Source organism: Carcharodon carcharias, chromosome 2, assembly GCF_017639515.1.
Source record: "Carcharodon carcharias isolate sCarCar2 chromosome 2, sCarCar2.pri, whole genome shotgun sequence".
Classification (NCBI taxonomy): domain Eukaryota; kingdom Metazoa; phylum Chordata; class Chondrichthyes; order Lamniformes; family Lamnidae; genus Carcharodon; species Carcharodon carcharias.
The window spans coordinates 54475111-54495148 of record NC_054468.1 but is presented as its reverse complement, the minus strand read 5'-3'; the positions used below and the strand labels follow the sequence as shown (position 1 = coordinate 54495148).

At 39.3% G+C, this 20038-nt stretch overlaps 1 protein-coding gene across 2 annotated transcripts in view; it reads left to right on the top strand.

Annotated features, from left to right (window-relative positions):
• ect2 (epithelial cell transforming 2) overlaps positions 1-20038 on the top strand; it is an 84490-nt gene that overhangs the window by 7053 nt on the left and 57399 nt on the right. For both annotated transcript variants that reach the window (XM_041182978.1, XM_041182977.1), the window contains exons 3-6: positions 6634-6813; positions 7676-7762; positions 8779-8886; positions 14384-14457. In XM_041182978.1, coding sequence (XP_041038912.1) covers positions 6634-6813; positions 7676-7762; positions 8779-8886; positions 14384-14457 — 449 coding nt within the window. The remainder of the gene's footprint in view (positions 1-6633; positions 6814-7675; positions 7763-8778; positions 8887-14383; positions 14458-20038) is intronic.

Below are 20038 nucleotides of genomic sequence, written 5' to 3'. Positions count from 1 at the left end.
ATATAAGCTGGTTTAAGGTGTGTGGTGGGGGCGGAGAGAGAGAGAGAAGTGGAGGGGGTTGGTGTGGCTGTAGGGACAAACAAGCATTGATAGAAGCAGATCATTAAAAGATGTCACCAACAATAGAACAAAAGAACACATAGGTGTTAAAGTTGGTGATATTATCTAAACGAATGTGCTAATTAAGAATGGATGGTAGGGCATCAAGGTATAGCTCTAGTGGGGGTGGGGAGAGCATAAAAGATTTTAAAATATTTAAAAATAATGGAAATAGGTGGGAAAAGAAAAATCTATATAATTTATTGGGAAAAAACAAAAGGAATGGGGAAGCAGAAAGGGGGTGGGGATGGGGGAGGGAGCTCAAGACCTAAAGTTGTTGAATTCAATATTCAGTCTGGAAGGCTGTAAAGTGCCTAGTCGGAAGATGAGGTGTTGTTCCTCCAGTTTGTGTTGGGCTTCACTGGAACAATGCAGCAAGCCAAGGACAGACATGTGGGCAAGAGAGCAGGGTGGAGTGTTAAAATGGCAAGCGACAGGGAGGTTTGGGTCATTCTTGCGGACAGACCGCAGGTGTTCTGCAAAGCGGTCGCCCAGTTTACGTTTGGTCTCTCCAATGTAGAGGAGACCGCATTGGGAGCAACGAATGCAGTAGACTAAGTTGGGGGATATGCAAGTGAAATGCTGCTTCACTTGAAAGGAGTGTTTGGGCCCTTGGATGGTGAGGAGAGAGGAAGTGAAGGGGCAGGTGTTGCATCTTTTGCGTGGGCATGGGGTGGTGCCATAGGAGGGGATTGAGGAGTAGGGGGGTGATGGAGGAGTGGACCAGGGTGTCCCGGAGGGAGCGATCCCTGCGGAATGCCGATAGGGGGGGGGTGAAGGGAAGATGTGTTTGGTGGTGGCATTACGCTGGAGTTGGCGGAAATGGCGGAGGATGATCCTTTGAATGCGGAGGCTGGTGGGGTGATAAGTGAGGACAAGGGGGACCCTATCATATTTCCGGGAGGGAGGAGAAGGCGTGAGGGCGGATGCGTGGGAGATGGGCCGGACACGGTTGAGGGCCCTGTCAACGACCGTCGGTGGAAAACCTCGGTTAAGGAAGAAGGAGGACATGTCAGAGGAACTGTTTTTGAAGGTAGCATCATCGGAACAGATGCGACGGAGGCGAAGGAACTGAGAGAATGGGATGGAGTCCTTACAGGAAGCGGGGTGTGAGGAGCTGTAGTCGAGGTAGCTGTGGGAGTCGGTGGGTTTGTAATGGATATTGGTGGACAGTCTATCACCAGAGATTGAGACAGAGAGGTCAAGGAAGGGAAGGGAAGTGTCAGAGATGGACCACGTGAAAATGATGGAGGGGTGGAGATTGGAAGCAAAATTAATAAATTTTTCCAAGTCCCGACGAGAGCATGAAGTGGCACCGAAGTAATCATTGATGTACCGGAGAAAGAGTTGTGGAAGGGGGCTGGAGTAGGACTGGAACAAGGAATGTTCCACATACCCCATAAAGAGACAGGCATAGCTGGGGCCCATGCGGGTACCCATAGCCACACCTTTTATTTGGAGGAAGTGAGAGGAGTTGAAGGAGAAATTGTTCAGCGTGAGAACAAGTTCAGCCAGATGGAGGAGAGTAGTGGTGGATGGGGATTGTTCGGGCCTCTGTTCGAGGAAGAAGCTAAGGGCCCTCGAACCATCCTGGTGGGGGATGGAGGTGTAGAGGGATTGGACGTCCATGGTGAAGAGGAAGCGGTTGGGGCCAGGGAACTGGAAATTGTTGATGTGACGTAAGGTGTCAGAGGAATCACGGATGTAGGTGGGAAGGGACTGGACAAGGGGATAGAGAAGGGAGTCAAGATAACGAGAAATTAGTTCTGTGGGGCAGGAGCAAGCTGAGACGATCGGTCTACCAGGGCAGTAAATTTGGCAAGTCATTTTCAACTGAGTGACAATATTTTTTCATTACCATTTCAATTTGCTGGTCTGGTACATAACTCTATCAACTATTTTTGTTTTTCACTTTTTGCCTTATTGATTCTCAAATCTTGTTTTTCTTTTCCTCCTTTTATCTCTGTCCTCCCAAAGAGAAAAATTACATGTTAGAATAGGTTGAATGAGTGGAGCGCTGGTACCTCAAATGGCCATTACAAATGAGATAGGACAGTTGAGTGTTCGTGAGCAGTGTTACCCAGGAAGATTGCGGGTGTGGGGACAAAGCATTATTGTTGTACATGATCCTGTCCTCATCTGATATTCTTGCAAAAGGGAAAGCCAAATGAGATCTTGTAATGCTTAAAACTGCAATGCAGCAATAAATGGAGGTCTTTTGCATCCAAATCCTGTCACTTATGTTTTTTGGTATTAACTCTTGATACTTCATGGGCAGTTAAATGAAAGTTTGTTTGATGAAAATGAAGGAAAGCACGTCTAATAGCAAGTTGGGCGTACAATAGATTTTTTAATAAACTATTGTATGATAGGTTGTGGTGGTCTTGGGAGCAAATTCGTGCCTGCAAGTTACATTGACCTAATTCCTGTATACTCCAATTTTGCCTTAAAAGATAAGGATCTATGTTTACTGGCATGTATTTTAAACTTTGGGTGAAATTAAGTGGAAACTCTTCACTCTTGGCTAATTCATGTTTTGAAACAAAAATATCTTGATTAAAATTTCCATTAATATTCTTAGAAAATTAATCAGACCTTTTAACATTTGAGTAGATTCTTATTTGTTGCTATGTTGTAACTTGTGCATGTGAGCTTCTGTTGGAAACTGAAGCAATAATATCAGTTAAACAGGGTTGTAGTTTAGCTAGCTGATTTTTAATTTTTTTAAATCATTGATAATCATTCTGGAGGTGGACAACTATCCTCTTCACTATCAACTACATTGCCAATTTTTGTGACATCTGCAAATTTCCTTGTCATGCCTCCCACATTTAAGTCCAAATCATTAATATAGACAACAAACAGCGAAGGCCCCAAAACTGAGTCCTGTGGAACGCTACTGGAAACTGCTTTCCGTTCGCATAAACATTCATTCATCATTACCCTTTGTTTCTTGTTGCTGAGCCAATTTTGAATCCAACTCGTCACTTTCCCCTATATCCCATGGGATCTCATTTTTCTGACCAGTCTGCCATGTGGGACCTTGTCAAATGTCTTGCCAAAATCCATCTAGACAACATCTACTGCACTACCCTCGACAATCCTCCTACAAAAAAATTAAGTAAATTAATAAGATACAATCTTCCCTGAACAAAACCATGCTGATAATCCCTGATCGATCCATGCGTTTCCAAATGACAGTTTATCCTATCTCTCAGAACTGATTCCAATAAGTTGCCTACCAATGAAGTCAGACTGACTGGTCTATAATTTTCTGGCCTATCCCTCGCATTCTTTTTAAATAATGGTACAATGTTTGCAGACCTCTAATCCTCTGGTACCTTGTCTGTTTCTAGTGAGGGTTGGAAAATGATTGTCAGAACTTCCAATATTTCCTCCTTGACTTCCTCTAACAGCTTGTGATACATTCCATCCAGCCCTGGTGATTTATCCACCTTCAAAGATGTCAGTCCCTCCAGTACTTCCTCTCTCATTATGCTTGCTGTATCTAATATTTCACTCTCTTTTCTTAACCTTATTGTCTGCATCAACCCTCTCCTTGGTGAAGACAGAGATAAAGTACTCATTGAGAGCCCTGACCACATCTCCAGCATCACTGCACAAGTTACCATGTATATCTCGATGGGCCCTATCCTCCTTCAACACTTCTCTACTGTCATCCAACTTGGTGGGAATGCACTTGCCAGGTTCAGTTCTTAGCTATCTAATTATAGCCAGAGTATCATTTGCAATTGCTTCTCTTCTAATTCCTTCACCATTACATCTGGTGTCCCACAGAGATCTATCCTTGGTCCGCTCTTATTTCTTTGGCAAAATCATCTAAAAGCATAGCACTAGTTAGTTTTCACTTGCATACTGATGTTACCTAGTTCTACCTCTATTGATGCCTCCAACATTGCTGAATTACCTGACATCCAGTGCTCAAAGAGCAGAAATTTCTTACAATTAAATATTGGGAAGATGGAAGATATTGTCCCAATTTCTTCAGTTGAATTTAATGGTCCAAACAGTGGTCCCTGAAATTGGGTCTTGTTATGCATCTTTTTATGTCCATTTGAAAACTTAGGGTTTTCTTACTGTACACATGGTCAGATGCATGCACACAGCTGCAAGCTCTACATTCTAAAACTATATCAGCAAAGCTCAAGTGGCTTCTAGTTGTCTGTAGCACAGATATTGTAGAACTTTGAATATACTCCTAGTTAAGTTTTGTATTAAAAGTGCTTTTTCCCTTTCCTTTAGTCATTGTACTTTGCTGCTGTGAATCATTAAATATTCTGTGTTCTTCTGTTAATAAAATATGTTTACTCTAGTCTATGATTTATAACTGAATAAAGTAATTTATCTTTTCTTCAATTGTATATGATATCCTCTAACCACAAAACTGTCTTTATGTTGGATGTTCTATTCGTAAACTATTTTCAGGAAATTGATAGGCTCATGGCTAGCAACTAAAGCTTTACATTACAAAGTGTACCTGCAAATATTTGGAGTCCACATAATTGCAGCACAATGTGATTAGCTATTAGAGTTATAACCATGCAAGAACCAGTCGTGGTTTATCCTCTGTGGTGCAGCTTTTGAACATGTTGAGAGTCTGCTGGCATCCAAACATACATGTTCAAATGCTGAATATATACAGTACCTCACTTTGGATATAATTAAATTGCACTCTTTGTATTGCTGCTACACAATGCATAAGTCTCCAAAGGTAAACTTGCAAACAGAGACTTGGATGGTTTTCAACAGCTGGTTTTTATTAGCATGCAATTTTATCAATGTTATGTCTACATTTTCAAGAATGGAAAATGTCCAACCAGTGTGCCAGGAAAAAAATACATTTGGCACTTAAATACTCTCTTGTGCCAGTGGTGTAGACATCTCTTAACAGTTTTACTTTGTGATTATGAAGGTGCCTACATGGCCTAATCGACCAAATAATCTTTTCCCATTACTAACTATGATGGCAGTTCAATTTACTTGTTCAATTAAACTATTCAGAATACCTCCATACTATCCTCCTGACTGCAACTTGGGCATACTATGCATACTGAACAGTGATGCCACCAGTTAGATCAATGAAGTTTTATTTAATTTTGTTCTTTGGATTTGAGCATCACTTTAAGGCCAGCATTCACTATTCATCTCCAGTCAGTGCTGAAAAGGTGGTGCTGAGCTGCACTCCGGAACTACCAATGTCCATGTGGTGCAGGCACACCCACAGTACTGTCAAGCAAGGAGCTCCATAACCCTGACTCAACAGCGAAGGAACAGCAACACAGTTCCAAGACAGAATGGTGCGTGGCCTGCAGGGGGTGCCAGCTGGCGGCAGCGCTCCCATGCATCTGCTGGCCCCCACCCACCCCTCCATTACTTTTGAAATGTAAGACTTAAGTGCTGTATGGTTAATAATCTGCACTCGGAAGTTTTTGTGAGTTGTTCAGTATTAGACAGCTAAAAACCTTATTGCTGTTGCTGTTAATATCAGACCCGAGGGTGTTCATGCTAATTGTAATGTCTTAGCTTGGACCAGCTGCCTCGGCACGGAGAGATTCAAACTTGGGATCTCCCATTGTGTATGGCTTAGTGGTACATTAAATAATGTCTTGACTTGCTGGGACAGCAAGGATTGTCTGACATAACTTCAAAGTTCCACAATTTAGCATTAAACATTTGATAAATAGATGATTTCACATGATCATCTTCACTAAAAATAGTAGATTCTTAATTTTATCTTGAAGGTTATGACAGAATTATGTAAAAATTTTACCCAATTGCAAAACCAGTTAACACTGGTGAACTGAATTAACCTTCTAGATCAAGGAGAGAAGACATTTAAATATGTAGTTTATACTGCACTTATCTTGGTTCATTACTTAGATTATTATAGTATTATCCTTGCAGGCCCAAGTTTAGAAGCTGAAATATTTGCTAATTCTATTAACCATGTGAGCTGTTCCCTCCGTTAAAGAGCATTGTTGAGATTTCACTGTACTTTTTAATTTCCTTCATAATATGCATATCACGTTCATGCATACATTGAAACAATTAGTTATGTATTGTGGATTTGAGCTTTGTGCACCAAGATTTGCTTAAGGTTCCTTTAATGTCATTGTAAAGATGAATGATAGTTATCAAATGTAGGTTTAAGCTAATGTATCAGCTGGGCACCATGGTGCCAACCTACTTTTGGGAAAATGTCCTGTACTCTCGAGGAGCTGAAGCTATTAAATGTTTAAAATTATGTCACTGATGAAAATATCCAGCTACACTTATTTCTTTTGCATTTGAGATGATTGTAGAAAATTTGAGCCATCTAACCCATAATTTTTAAACTTTTAAGAATCTAAAATTGTAGAATGTAATCCTGAATTAATAACAACACGTAATTTACTACTAATTTGATAAGGATTGTTTTAGTGTGGGTGATGAGCCTTTTTCTGCACCTTGCAGAAGGCACTATACAGAATTTGTGTTTCTGATTTTGAAAATTTTTCTTTCACAATGATTTAGGAAATCAAGTTGCCATTTGTTAAATTGGGAAGTGTAGAAGATTTTGATAATGAAAATCATGAGATGGAGACCATATTTGTGCTGAAAGAATTTGAAGACCAGCCTTATGAGACTTTGCACAAGATGAATGCTAGAATTCTGGGGCCTCCTGTTGTGCTTCACTGTGCAAGAAAAAGAGAGGTATGGTTAAACATCTCTAAATGTGAGAGATTAAATGTGATTTCAAAACTACTTATGTGATGGGGAGAGGAGGCAGAAAAGAACGGAAGCCTGCACAGTGATTTTATTAACACAGGTTGCTGGAATCCACAATTTTGTTGTGCAGTTTGATCTTAATTAGGATAATCTAAGGTCCTCATGCTCTGACTCTTTGCTTCACAATCAAAACAGAAACAAATTGCCAGCTTGCTTGATTGACACATTCTGCACTCCCCTCACTGATTAGCAGTGCTCCAGCACTATTTAAAATTATTAAGTGCTGTTGGGTGCATGTTGGGAATCAAATGAATGGAGAGAATTGCAGTTACTATTGGAGAAAATGTAAGTAGCTGTACAAGAACTGGCATAAGCAGATCTGAAAGATCACAGATACTGTTACTCCTGTGAAGATGCCCCAACTGCATGGGTGAACATGCTTGTTGCATGTTTATAATATAAACTTTGAAAGCTGGATTGTGCAGTATAAATAGAGCAGTTATCACAATGTCAGGAACTTTCAAGTAGAATTGCTGTATTAATTCCAAAAGTGGGTTTACAATATGACTGTGACATTAGAGGAACATATCAACTTTATTAGTTCTGCTTCTCCAGAGAATTTTTGTCACACTTAATTGGAAGATAATTTTCCTTGTTGAGAATGAGCTTACTGTCTCGCTGTTCCATTTAGGCCTTTGCTTTATGCTTGTCAAGATTTATGCAGGAGGCGCAATAAATTTACAACTTTAACTTGACATGATGACACAATCCACATCTCCCTAATTAAGAAATCTTTTAAGTGTTGAAATGATTATTTTAATGAAGCTAATATTTTTGGTCCACATAGCCTTTGCCTTTCACATCTCGGCCGTTATATTGCACAAGTATGTTGGATCTGGTCTTGTGTTTCACTGGATTCAAGAAGGAGAAGTTGGTGAGCCTTTGCTTTTTTTTAGTTAAAGTTCTATTGACTGATTTATGTTGACCATGGAGTATTGTATTACAAGGACTCTGGTAGTGAACATTGCAACGTTGTCCAACATATGAAGTACCACATCAATACACTGCAGATCCACTGTTTTCCATGGAGTGTTATTTTCTCCCCCGTTTAGGCTGTAAACATCTAGTATTCAGGAAGCATACATTCTTAATTCCTAACTTCAAAGAATCATTTACAATGTAGTTTTTAATGTTTTCAACTTAACCCCAAAAATAATCCAAAGCACGGGGCCTGGAGAAAAATAGTTGAAATTATATTTTAAAATTCTGCATTGAAGTTTTGATTAAATCTCATCTTCTATTGGGACTATGATGGTGCTATCAATTATGGATAGCAATGCATTTACAGGATGGTTGTTAACAATTTGCAAATCTCACACATGATAGAACAACAGTGTTATTGTTGGTTGAGTTGAATTGCATAATGAAAGATTTGTTTTTCTCTTGTGCTTGCTTTACTTTCCCTGGTATGCCTGACACTTCTGATTGTAGCAGCATTCTCAATTATTTCTGTTAAGAAATATTTGTCTAGCCTGAGGTACTGTTTTTAAAATTTTACTGCAAGCCCACATGGAATACTTGTTGCTCTAAAGAAGATTATGGTACTGTGTAATTTATTTTTGAATGACACCTAATTATTTTTGAGGAAAGCCAGGTGGAAAGTGCATGCTGATTATTGTGACATAATTTGCTTATTGAAAAGGCTTAAATAAGAATACCAGATGCACCATATAAATTACTACAAATGGGGGTGATAGCTTGAGAAAATTGGATGCTTTCAGACTCTGTGGTAAATTTGCAGGTTGACTAGTTAGAACAATATTTTTGTTTTACTTTGTTTAAAAAAAAGGATCTAAAAATATGCCCGTAGTTCTTCCTTTTCCATTCCTTGATGGTTACAAGAATAGTTAATTTGACAATAACTACACTCTTGCCTTTTTTAATCTGCAGCTTATTCTTGTTGCCTTGGCACATCATATGGGAGCAACCATTCGTAAAGAATACACAGGCAAAATAACTCATCTCGTGGCCAATTCTACTCAAAGTGGCAAGTTTAGGGTATGAACCATCTTTAATCTTCATTTGTACATTGAAAGAAACTGCAAGCTATCTCAAGTTGAGATTCTTGGAAATCTTGGAAATGGCTAAGAAACTGTTTTTCAGCCTTTAAACCAATGTTGAGGCAGGGGAGGAAGAGTGCTAAATATAGTTCCCTAGAGAGTTTCTAATTTATGTAAATGATCTGGGTACAAAATCTCACTGGTCAAACTTGCTAATGATGCCAAGATCAAAAGTTTTAAGATGGTGGCTGTTTGAAAGCAGGCTCTGCGTGGACAGGAAGATGAAGTCTCCATAAAACTGACCTAGTCATGCGGGAGCAGCCTGCTTTCAGCTTGGCTACAAGGCATTGGGATGCTGAGTGCATCAGTCATCTCCCAAAACCCACCCACCCCCCTGCGGTACAGATCGGTTCTTTGGTTGGCAACGGACTTGTGACTGTGTGGCCTAAAAAAACTACAGGTGCTGTATTGGAATCATTGCTGCTCAGCGGGGGGCTTTTAGGCTAGAATCCCTCTGCACAAGGGTGGACTGGGCCAGCAAAAACGTGCAGTCTCCTCAACCTGGAGCGGTCTGCAGCAGAGGAATAGCAGGATTTTGAGGATGGCTGAATGTCTGCCTGTGGACTATGTCTACCCGGGCTCGGAGAGCTTTCCAGAACTCCAGATTTTTGCTTTATTTCCATTCTCTTCAATATACCACCAATGCCTGATACAGGAGACATTTTTGGAGGAAATAGCCACATTACATATCCATTGGTAGTATCTTTGCTGAGGAAGGGGTATGAAGATCTAAGAATCTTCTCCATTTTTCCATTTCTCTTTATTCTGTTTTGGCTGTGATATTGGTGCTGCACTGTTGTTATGAACAGGAGGTGGTTTAATTTAAACGGCCCTGGCTTCTGATCTTGCCACCTGTGGGTAAACAGGAAGATTGATTTGATTTTTTTGACTTTTCCCCCTTTTATATGTGGTGCTGTATTTTCCCAACCCCTCAGTTTTGGTGTGATCTATCTATTAATAACCCCACGGCAAACTTATAGAATGAACTAACAGTGTTAATTTATTTTCTCTCACTCAAACATGACAGAAGGGTTGCAACGTGGCCTCCTTTTTCATTCATACAATAAAAGTGTGAAAGAGAACAGAAAGGTACAGGGCAAAGAACAGACAAAATAAGCATTATTGTTTCATATGAGCTTAGAATTCAGAATCAAAGTCCAATGGCATATTCTTTCACAAAGTCAGCAGGCTGAAGACGGATGCTGAATAATCCACTTTTCTAGTGGAGATGACTTCTACAATAGAATAGGCACATAGAGATGATTTGTAGGCATTGGTACAGAAGTTCCAGTAGAAAACAGTGTAGGTGGGGAGCTAAGTATTCAAAAACCTGGGCAGAACTGTGGGTTGATTCACCTAGTTCTGTTGAAGGGTCATGAGGACTCGAAACGTCAACTCTTTTCTTCTCCGCCGATGCTGCCAGACCTGCTGAGTTTTTCCAGGTAATTCTGTTTTTGTTTTGGATTTCCAGCATCCACAGTTTTTTGTTTTTATTTTTATAACTGTGGGTTTGCTTGGTTAGATGGAAAATGGCAGCCGGAGCCTTTTTTGCTCCACAAGGCAATTACAGGTTCTGCCAGCTTGGTTGGTGGGGGCAGTCCTGTGATGTGACCTCCACTTCTCCTCCTTGGTTTGGGCAGAAGATGTGTATTTCTTGCCTGGATTCTTAAGATGGTTAATGTTTCAACCATTTAATAGGTTCAACAGATGTTTCAGGGTCCTTTTTATCCTCGCAGACTGATCATCCTGTTGGTCAGGGTCTGGCCTTAGAAATGTAAATGGTGTTTGTACAATTCCTTGGGATTTGATATCTGCAGTCACAGGGGACATTTGCACCTCTTTAGAGATAATGAGGTCACTGCTGTTCTGAAGACCAGAAATTCATTTTGCCAGTCATTTCCAGTCATTGTTTCAGTCATTTTAAAGTCTTTGCCCAGTTTTTAAAAAAAATTATAAATTCGCCAGGATGGGAAGTGAAGAAGTAAACATGCATTCTCTTTATTCACACTGACACATCAGACACCGCTAGCAGGGGCAATGGCAGTTCCCTGCTGCATTTTCATTTTGAGGTTTAAACCTGGGAGAGGGCATCCATGAGGACATTGTTCTTTTTGGTGACATGGGTGATTTGTAGGTTGAAAGGCTGTAAGAGCAGACTCTAGTGAAACAGCCATGTGTGGTTGGCTTTGAATTTTTCGGAAGATTGTGATTGGTGTATACTGGGGTCTCGCAGTGCCCATGGCGAACGTAAATTTCAGTGCTGGAGAGCTAAGGGGCGACCCATGGTTTCTTTCTTCACTGTGGAGTATCTTTTCTGATGAGGGTTGAGTTTTTTTTTGAAAAATGGCCAATAGCCTCCTTAACCAATGCCTTAGAAAAGCCTTCCAAGGTGGGTTGGACAAGAGGCTTTTGAAAACTGAAAGCTGTCCTGATTAATGAACCAATACTGGCAGCCCCCTCCTGTATGTAACACTGATGTAATTCTGTCTTTTTTTCTTTTGGTTATGCCAAAGTAATTGTACCTACAGTGAATTTCCTCACTGACAAAAGTGTATTAGCTATTGGGAAGAGCAGTGGGATTGCAGGAAGCAACTCGATCATCATTATTAAATGAGTTGGACAAAATAAGTCTGTGGGCACAACAATGCCAGCTGAAATATGAATTTTATTGCCAGATTGTAGAATATGGTACATAGGAAGGGGAGAAAAAAGCAACACCAGTGGTGTTGGAAAAAGGCTCAGAGACTGAGATTAATTCTTCAACATGTCCAAACAACTCAGAGCAGCAAAATCAATACAATAGGAAGATCTACGGCAGTGCTGGCTATGAGAGTGCTATCCAGTTTAATTCCACACTTCAACTCTTGGTCTGTAGGTTGGGGAATCGAAGTGGTTCTTTAAATGTGATGAGGGTTTCTACCTCGACCACTTTTTTTTTCAGATGGTGAGTTCCAGACCCCCGCTGCCCTTTTTGAGTGTGCAAAAAAAAAATGCTGCTCAAATCTCCTCTAAACCCTTTGCCAATTATTTTAGACCTTTTGCGCCCTGATAATTGACCTTTCTGCTAAAGAAAATTGGTCCTTCCTAACTAGTGTATCTAGGCCCTCATAATTTTATATAATGGGTTAAATCTCCTCTGTTCCAAATACCACAACTTCAGTATGTTGATGGACGAGTCAGGTGGGCAGAAAAGTGGCAAGTGATTTGATCTGGAGAATCTTCCCTCAGCTAAAATTCTCCCTTCCTGGCAACATTCTTGTGTCCTCTGTTCCTCTCCCTTATGATCACATCCTTCCTATGACCAGACTGTATGCAGTACTTCAGCTGCTGTCTAAAGAGTATAACCTTCCTGATCTCTCACTCTAGATGCCTGTCAATAAAGGAAAGTACCCAATGCTTTCTTGACCATTTCATCTACCTACCGTGCTATCTTCAGGGATCTGTGTAGACCTACACTCTTAAGGGCCTTCTGTTCCTCTACATTTCTGTGCTATTTGTTGTGTATTTCTACATCTAAATGCATTACTTCAAACTTGTCCGGTTTGAATTCTGTTTGCCACTTTTCTGCCTACCTGACTAGCCCATTTATAGCTTCCTGCAGTCCACAGCTTTATTCCTCAATATCAACCACATGGCCAATATTTGTATCCTCTGAAACTTTTTAATCATGCGCACTTGCAAGTCTGAGTCATTGAAACATACCACAAACAGCAAGTGCTCGACAGTGCTGAGCCCTACGGGAAACATTCTTCCAGTGACTAAAGCAATCATCAACAATAATCCTTTGTTTCCTGCTACTGAGCCAACTTGCCATTTTCCCTTGGATCTTTTAATGTGGGGCTTTATCAAAAGCAGTGCTAACATTCATGTGGACTATATCAAACAATTTGAACTTCATAACATAAACAGAATATAAGTCAGAGGAAGTAGTAATTGAACTGTACAATGATCTAGCCAGACTGCATCTTGAATTCTTTGTCCAGTTCTTTTTAAGACAATTCAATTGCAGGAGGTAATGCAGAGAAATGCCATTAGGCTAATCACTAGTGCCATGCCTAGGGAGTTATGGAATGATAAAGGATAGAGCCCTGGAAATATTTAAGAAACAATAAGATGCTACAATGGAGGGGGTTACCATTAGAACTTTGTTGGATGGATGAATTGAGATCGGTCAAATAGCCTTTCTTATGTAACAATCTTACAAACATAATCAACTTCTCTGGTTTTCATAGAAAATAGGCCATTGAGACACAGATATAAAATTTGTATAAGGAAAGAATGGGTACGGAAGTAAAAATCGAATCCTTACTGATTAGCCAGTTCACAGATTCAGTTCAGATGGTGCATTTTTTTTTTGCCTGGGAAGCATATCAATGTGAGGAGGCCAAGAAGAAGCAACTGTACCCTCTTGTGGTAAGAGCAGGCAAGTTATGGGATGGTCTCAGCACAATGTAGAGGTTTGAATCTTTGCTGATTTTCGACAAGTGGACACTAGATCTGTTACGGTTCGCGGTAGTGTTTTTATTCTTTAGGGTGTAGACATTGCTGGCAAGGCCAGCATTTGTTGCCCATCCCTAATTGTCCTTGAACTGAGTGGCTTGCTAAGTCATTTCAGAGAGCAGTTAAGAGTCGACCACATTGCTCTAGATCAAAGGCTAGTTGGAGATTAGTGAATGAGATGGGTTTTTATGACAAATGATAGTCTTATGGTCACCATTACTGATACTAGCTTTCAATTCCAGATTTTATTAATTTAAATTTCATGAGTTCCCATGGTGGGATTTGAACTCATCCCCAGAGCATTAGCATGGGCCTTTGGATTACTAGTCCAGTGATATTACCACTACGCCTCTGTCTCCCCTGCAATTTACTTATGCCTCTGGTTTGGCATGGAGAAACTTGGCCAGAATGTCAGCTTTTGATTACTGTTCAGCTGTCTCTATGAAATGTGCCTATAAGATGCTGGATAAGGGCAAGATTATTGCAGCTGTGATGACTCCCACTCCCATCTTTCTCCATGCATTTGAATATTTGCTGACATTGAATATGCTCCCATATGTGCCCTGTCTTTTGGATGAGGTGGTGAGAGCAATTGGCACCAAAGATAAAAACAAAAAAACTGCGGATGCTGGAAATCCAAAACAAAAACAGAATTACCTGGAAAAACTCAGCAGGTCTGGCAGCATCGGTGGAGAAGAAAAGAGTTGACGTTTCGAGTCCTCATGACCCTTCGACAGAACTGTAGTTCTGTTGAAGGGTCATGAGGACTCGAAACGTCAACTCTTTTCTTCTCCGCCGATGCTGCCAGACCTGCTGAGTTTTTCCAGGTAATTCTGTTTTTGTTTTGGCACCAAAGATGTTGTGTTCCAGCAGCATCCAATGTCTTCAAGAGATATGTGGGCTGAAAGTTGACAAAAAATGTCTGTTAATTACAGGCTGCTGTAAGCATGGGTACTCCTATCATGAGAGCAGAATGGATTTACAAGGCCTGGGAAAGACGAAATGAAATGTGAGTTTCTCAAATTATCAGTAAAAAAAAAATCATTGTGCCTTCTGGTTCAATTTAATTCGATGAACATATTGTGCAATCTTTTTTAATTTTCTCTCTGAATGAAGATTTAAGAGTTGTAAATTTAAAAAAAAAACACTGGAACATTTCAAACAGTTGAAGAAATTTTATTATTTGATTTGATCCCAAATGTTTGTCTCATCTGGCTGTTAATTTTCTGTGTTTGTTCACGTAAACTGAAATTTCTTGAAGGTGCCAATCAAGTGAATTTGATGTAAATCCTATTCCACACTTTAGTGCATTATGATGTAGTGCTTTGTATCTTCATTTTTATAATTCATGAAATATAGTGGTTAGCTTTTAAAAAAAAATGTGGAATAAGAAACAGCAATCACCTAACTAATTCCACATCAAACCAATGGTGTGTTGCATTTACCTTTTTTAATACAAAGTATAGCTGCACGTGGAAACCAGAGATTACTTACTTTTGTGGGGAGTTTAAATCTTCTATTTCACAGCTTAAAAAAAAAAAGACTTGCATTGATATTGTACCTTTCATGACCACAGAATGTCCCAGAGTACTCTACAATGAAATGAAATACTTCTTGAAGTGTAGCCACTGCTGTAGTGTTGTATTGATCAAGCCGCCAGGGATAACTTCCCTGCAATTCTTCAAAAACAGTGCCATGAGATCTTTTAAACCCACCTGAGGGGGAAGATGGAATCTTGGTTTAATGTCTCATCTGGAAGATGGCACCTCTGACAATGCAGCAGTCTCTCAGTACTGGCTTTTGGCTTTTATTTTTTGTACTGAAACCCACAAACTTCTGACTCAGCCAACTGTGTGGCCAGCTGAACCACTGAGCCAGGACATGTAGCAACTTTCTTTGTGGTTAAATCATGTTCTATTAGAACCTTACACTGTAGCCAGCTGTGTGTTTATGTGCTGTGACATTAACAGGCAGCCTAATTGTTTAAATATGTATATTGACTAAACCAATCTTATTCCAGAAGTGAAAAACTGACTTTGTTGTTGGAAAGCCCCCAAAGTTACAAATGTGAGATTCTGGTCAACTTTACAGTAGAATAAAAGCTACATCAAAATGATGTGAATAATTGCTGAGAAATCAGTTTGAGTATAGCTAAGGTTATTTTGCTAGACTATTTATGTCAAGAGTGGCAATGTAGTTTCCAGTCTTTAACAACAGATATGTTGTTCTTAAGTGACTGAAGATTTTTAGTCAACATTGAAGAGTGGAGGATGTCCCATAAGGAAGGAAAAAGATAGGAATGCCAGAGATCCATATAAGTGATAGAACAGACGTGTAAAATAATAACTAAAAACAGAGAGGAATAATAAATAAAAACAATTTAAATCGTTGGTATAACAATGTACATGGTATTGAAAACAGAATGGATGAACCGGAGGCAATCATTTCTAGAAAGGATCTTTGTAATAGTAAGAATGGTTGAAATGTGGGTAATTACAGGAAAATATTGGCAACTAAATATTGCCAGATATAACAACGAAAGGGAAGATGGGGAGGTGGAATAGCTGTACTAATTAAAGATAACATGTGACATGAGAAAAAAAGGATGCAACTCATAGTTGAAGAGTCCGTGTGAACAGTTAAAAGATGAGAAAGAATCTCGTCCTATTGGGGTGCACTGTAGATGACCAAATAATGCAGGAAAATTGGAGGAATAAATATGTAGGCAAATCAACAAGGTGATAGCAGGCATAGAAGAAAAATGTGAAATTTCAACTGCTCCCAAATAAACTGACAGGAAAAAATATTAAAGGGGAATCTAGTTTCTGGCTTATACATGACTCCCTTTCTCAATCAGTGTGCTTATAAAGCCCAATGTTGACAATCTAACAATGGTATTTTCCATGTACCAGAACATGTAGGAAATTTCTTTGTAGGGATCATAACATAGCAAGGTTCAAGATTAGATTTGAGAATGGCATAAGTAGGATATGATCCAAGTTAATGGATTGGAAAAGAATAAATTCTGTGGAAATGAGGGTGATACTAAGGAAAACTGGGAGAAAATTTTGAACAACCGCGACAGGAGAATGGTTGGAAAAGGGTAATTAATAAAGTTCTAAGGGAATACATTTCTGTTGAGGCCAAAAGCAAGCAAGTTAATTTATGGGAACTTCAAATGTACAAGAAACTTTTAAAAAAAATCTTCTAAATTAAAAGACATAAACTAAGTACTCGGATGCTAAAGGAGAGGAGGGTGAAAGGGAATACAAAGAATGTGGAAGAAGTTTTAAAAAAAGAATCAGCAAGGCATAGAGAAATTATGAAATTAAATTACCAAGTAGTATGTAAAGAGATGAACACAATGAAAGGAATATTAAGGAATAAAGGACTGCTAACAGATGAGCAAAATAAGCTTACAGGCAATGAGACAAATAGTAGAAGTATCGAATAACCTTGGCTCAGATTGTACTAAGGGTAACAAATTAGATACTTCATCAGAAGATTAACTTAAAGAATACCTTATGTGATTTGGATTGAAGGGGAGAAAATAATAAACTAGAAAAGCTAAAAGAAGATAATACCCTGGACATGGATGGTATGCATCCACGCATGGTTTAGGAAACTGGGGAAGAAATAACTAGAGCCAAAATTTATAGATACAGCAGTTCCATCGAAGATAGGGTGGTGTTGGAGTACTGGCAGATAGCTAATTTCATCCTATATACAAAAAGGGAGATGGGATCAAACCTAGGAATTGTAGACTGGTCAGCTTATTGTCAGTGGCAGAAAAGGTACTTGAATCACATTAAGAAATGTAATAGAACATGTAGAACCAGAAAGTATAAGATTTAGTTAGCAATGATTTCACAAGGCTTGGTCATGCTTAGTTGTCTGATGAGAATTATTTTGGAGAGAGAGAGAGTAAACTGTAGATGCCATATACTTGGATATTCAAAAGGTCTTTTTTGAGGTACCACACAGGCTCATGACAAAAGTTGGGGCATGTGGAGCTGGGGGTGTAAATAGCTAAATGAAAAGCAAATCAGCCTTTTCTCCAACTCAAACAGCCCCAACCTCTCCAATCTATCCTCATAGCGATACTTCTTTATTCCTGGAATCGTTCTTGTAAATCTCCTCTGTACTCTCTCCAATGCTTTCACATCCTTCCTCAAATGTGGTGCCCAGAACTGGACACAGTACTCCAAATGAGGCCTAACTAATGTCTTATACAAGTTTAACATGACCTGCTTACTCAATGCTCCTATTAATATAGTCTAAGATTCTATATGCTTTATGAACTTCTCTCTCAGCATGCCTTGTATTCTTCAATGACTTATGTACTTATACTCAGGAATCCCTCTGTTCTGGCACCTCCTTTAGAGTTTATCCCTTTATTTTATAATGTGTCTCCATATTTTTCCTGGCAAAATGAATCACCTCGCACTTCTCTGCATTAAACTTCATCTGTCACTTGTCTGCCCAATCCACCAACATGTCTATGTCCTTTTGAGTTGAAGGCTATCCTTGTTACAGTTGACGTTTCCAACCTTTGTATGATCTGAAAATTTTGAAACCATGACTTGTACACCACAGTGTAGGCCATTAATATATATCAGGTGAATCTATGGAATTCATTGCCACAGAAGGCTGTGGAGGCCAGGTCATTGAGTGTATTTAAGACCGAGATAGATAGGTTCTTGATTGGTAAGGGGATCAAAGGTTACGGGGAGAAGGTGGGAAAATGGGGTTGAGAAACTTATCAGCCATGATTGAATGACGGAGCAGACTCGATGGGCCGAATGGCCTAATTTCTGCTCCTATGTCTTATGGTCTTATGATCAGGAAGAGCAAGAGTCCCAACACTGACCTTTGAGGAACTCTACTCCAAATCTTCCTCCAGTCTGGAAAACATCCATTAACACCACTGTTTCCTGTCACTCAGCCAATTTTTTATCCAAGTGCCTTTTATTCCATGAGCCAGAATTTTGCTCATAAGCCTGTGTGGCATTGTATCAAGTGCCTTTTGAAAATCCATATACACCACATCAACAGCATTGCCTTTATCAACCTTCTCTGTTACCTGCTCAAAAAACTAAGTTAGTTAAACTAGTTAGTGAGGAATCAACCACATTACGGTGGATCTGAAGTCCTATGTGGACCAGACCAGGTAAGGATGGCAGATTTCCCTCTCTAAATGACATTTGTGAACCAGATGGGTTTTCACAATAATTGGTAGTTTCATGGTTTCCATCACTGAGACCAACTTTCAATTCCAGATTTTATTAATTATGGTGCCATGATGGGATTTGAAGCCATGTCCTCGGCATTAGCCTGGGCTTATGGATGATTAGTGCAGTCACATTACTACTATGCCACTAGCTTTTGCTAAGTGTATGGGTAGTTATTCAGGTTAGAGGAAGGTACCACAAAGATAAATGATGGGACCACTACATAATTTACATTAGTGATCTTAGAGTTTGGAATAAATAACTATCAAAATTGTCATGAGCCTACCTTGTGATGCCTTCAAAATTTATAGATTGTACCAAACTTGATGAGGGTATAGCTAATACCTAAGAATCATAATGAGATGACATTAGAAAACTTAAAGACTGAGCTGTTAAGTGATAAGTTAACTTCAACATAGATAAATGTAAAGTAATGGTAGGGAAGACAAATACTACCTGCACCTTGAAAAATAATAAACTAATAGTGACAGAGGAAAGGAATCTAGAGATGCAGGTGAACAAGTTATTAAAAGCAACATTACAGGTTAGAAATGTAATTTAAAATGTCAGTAAAGCACTGGGATTTATTGCTAATGGTATAGAATTCAAAAGCAGTGAAGTTGTATTAAATTTGTATAGGACCTTTGTTAGGCCACTCTGCAGTTTTGTGCACAGTTCTAGTTTCTGTAGTATAGAAAGGACATAGGAAGCACTTGCAAAAAAACATACAAGGATGTTACCAGAACTGAGATTACAACTGTTGGAATAACAACAGGTTGGAGCTTTCTTCTTTCATTAAGAGACCTGGTAGAGGCCTCGTAAAATTGAGTGGGGTGGAGAGAAGGTATCCATTTGTGGGAGAATCTAAAACTAGGGGCCATTAGTACAGGATATTTATGAATAAATCCAAAAGGGAAATGAAAATTTTTCTTTAAAGGTAGCAAGTGGTTGGAAAGTGGAACTTGCTACCACAGGAATGAAAACAGAAAATGCTGGAAAAACTCAGGTCTGGCAGCATCTATGGAGAAAGAAACAGTTAATATTTCGAGTCCATATGACTCTTTCGTATGACCTCAAAGGAGCTCTGAAGAAGTCATATGGACTCGAAACATTAACTCTCTCTTTCTCCATAGATGCTGCCAGACCTGTTGAGTTTTTCCAGCATTTTCTGTTTTTATTTCATATATTTCCAGCTTATGCAGTAATTTGCTTTTATTACTGCTAACACAGGAAGTGGTTGAGGCAAATAGTCTGGAATCTTTTTCTAAAAAAAAATTAAATAGGTACATGAGAAGGGGGAATAGAAAAATATGGGACTGGATTTAATGTAGCCTGTTGTGGTGGGAAACATGGTGGTTG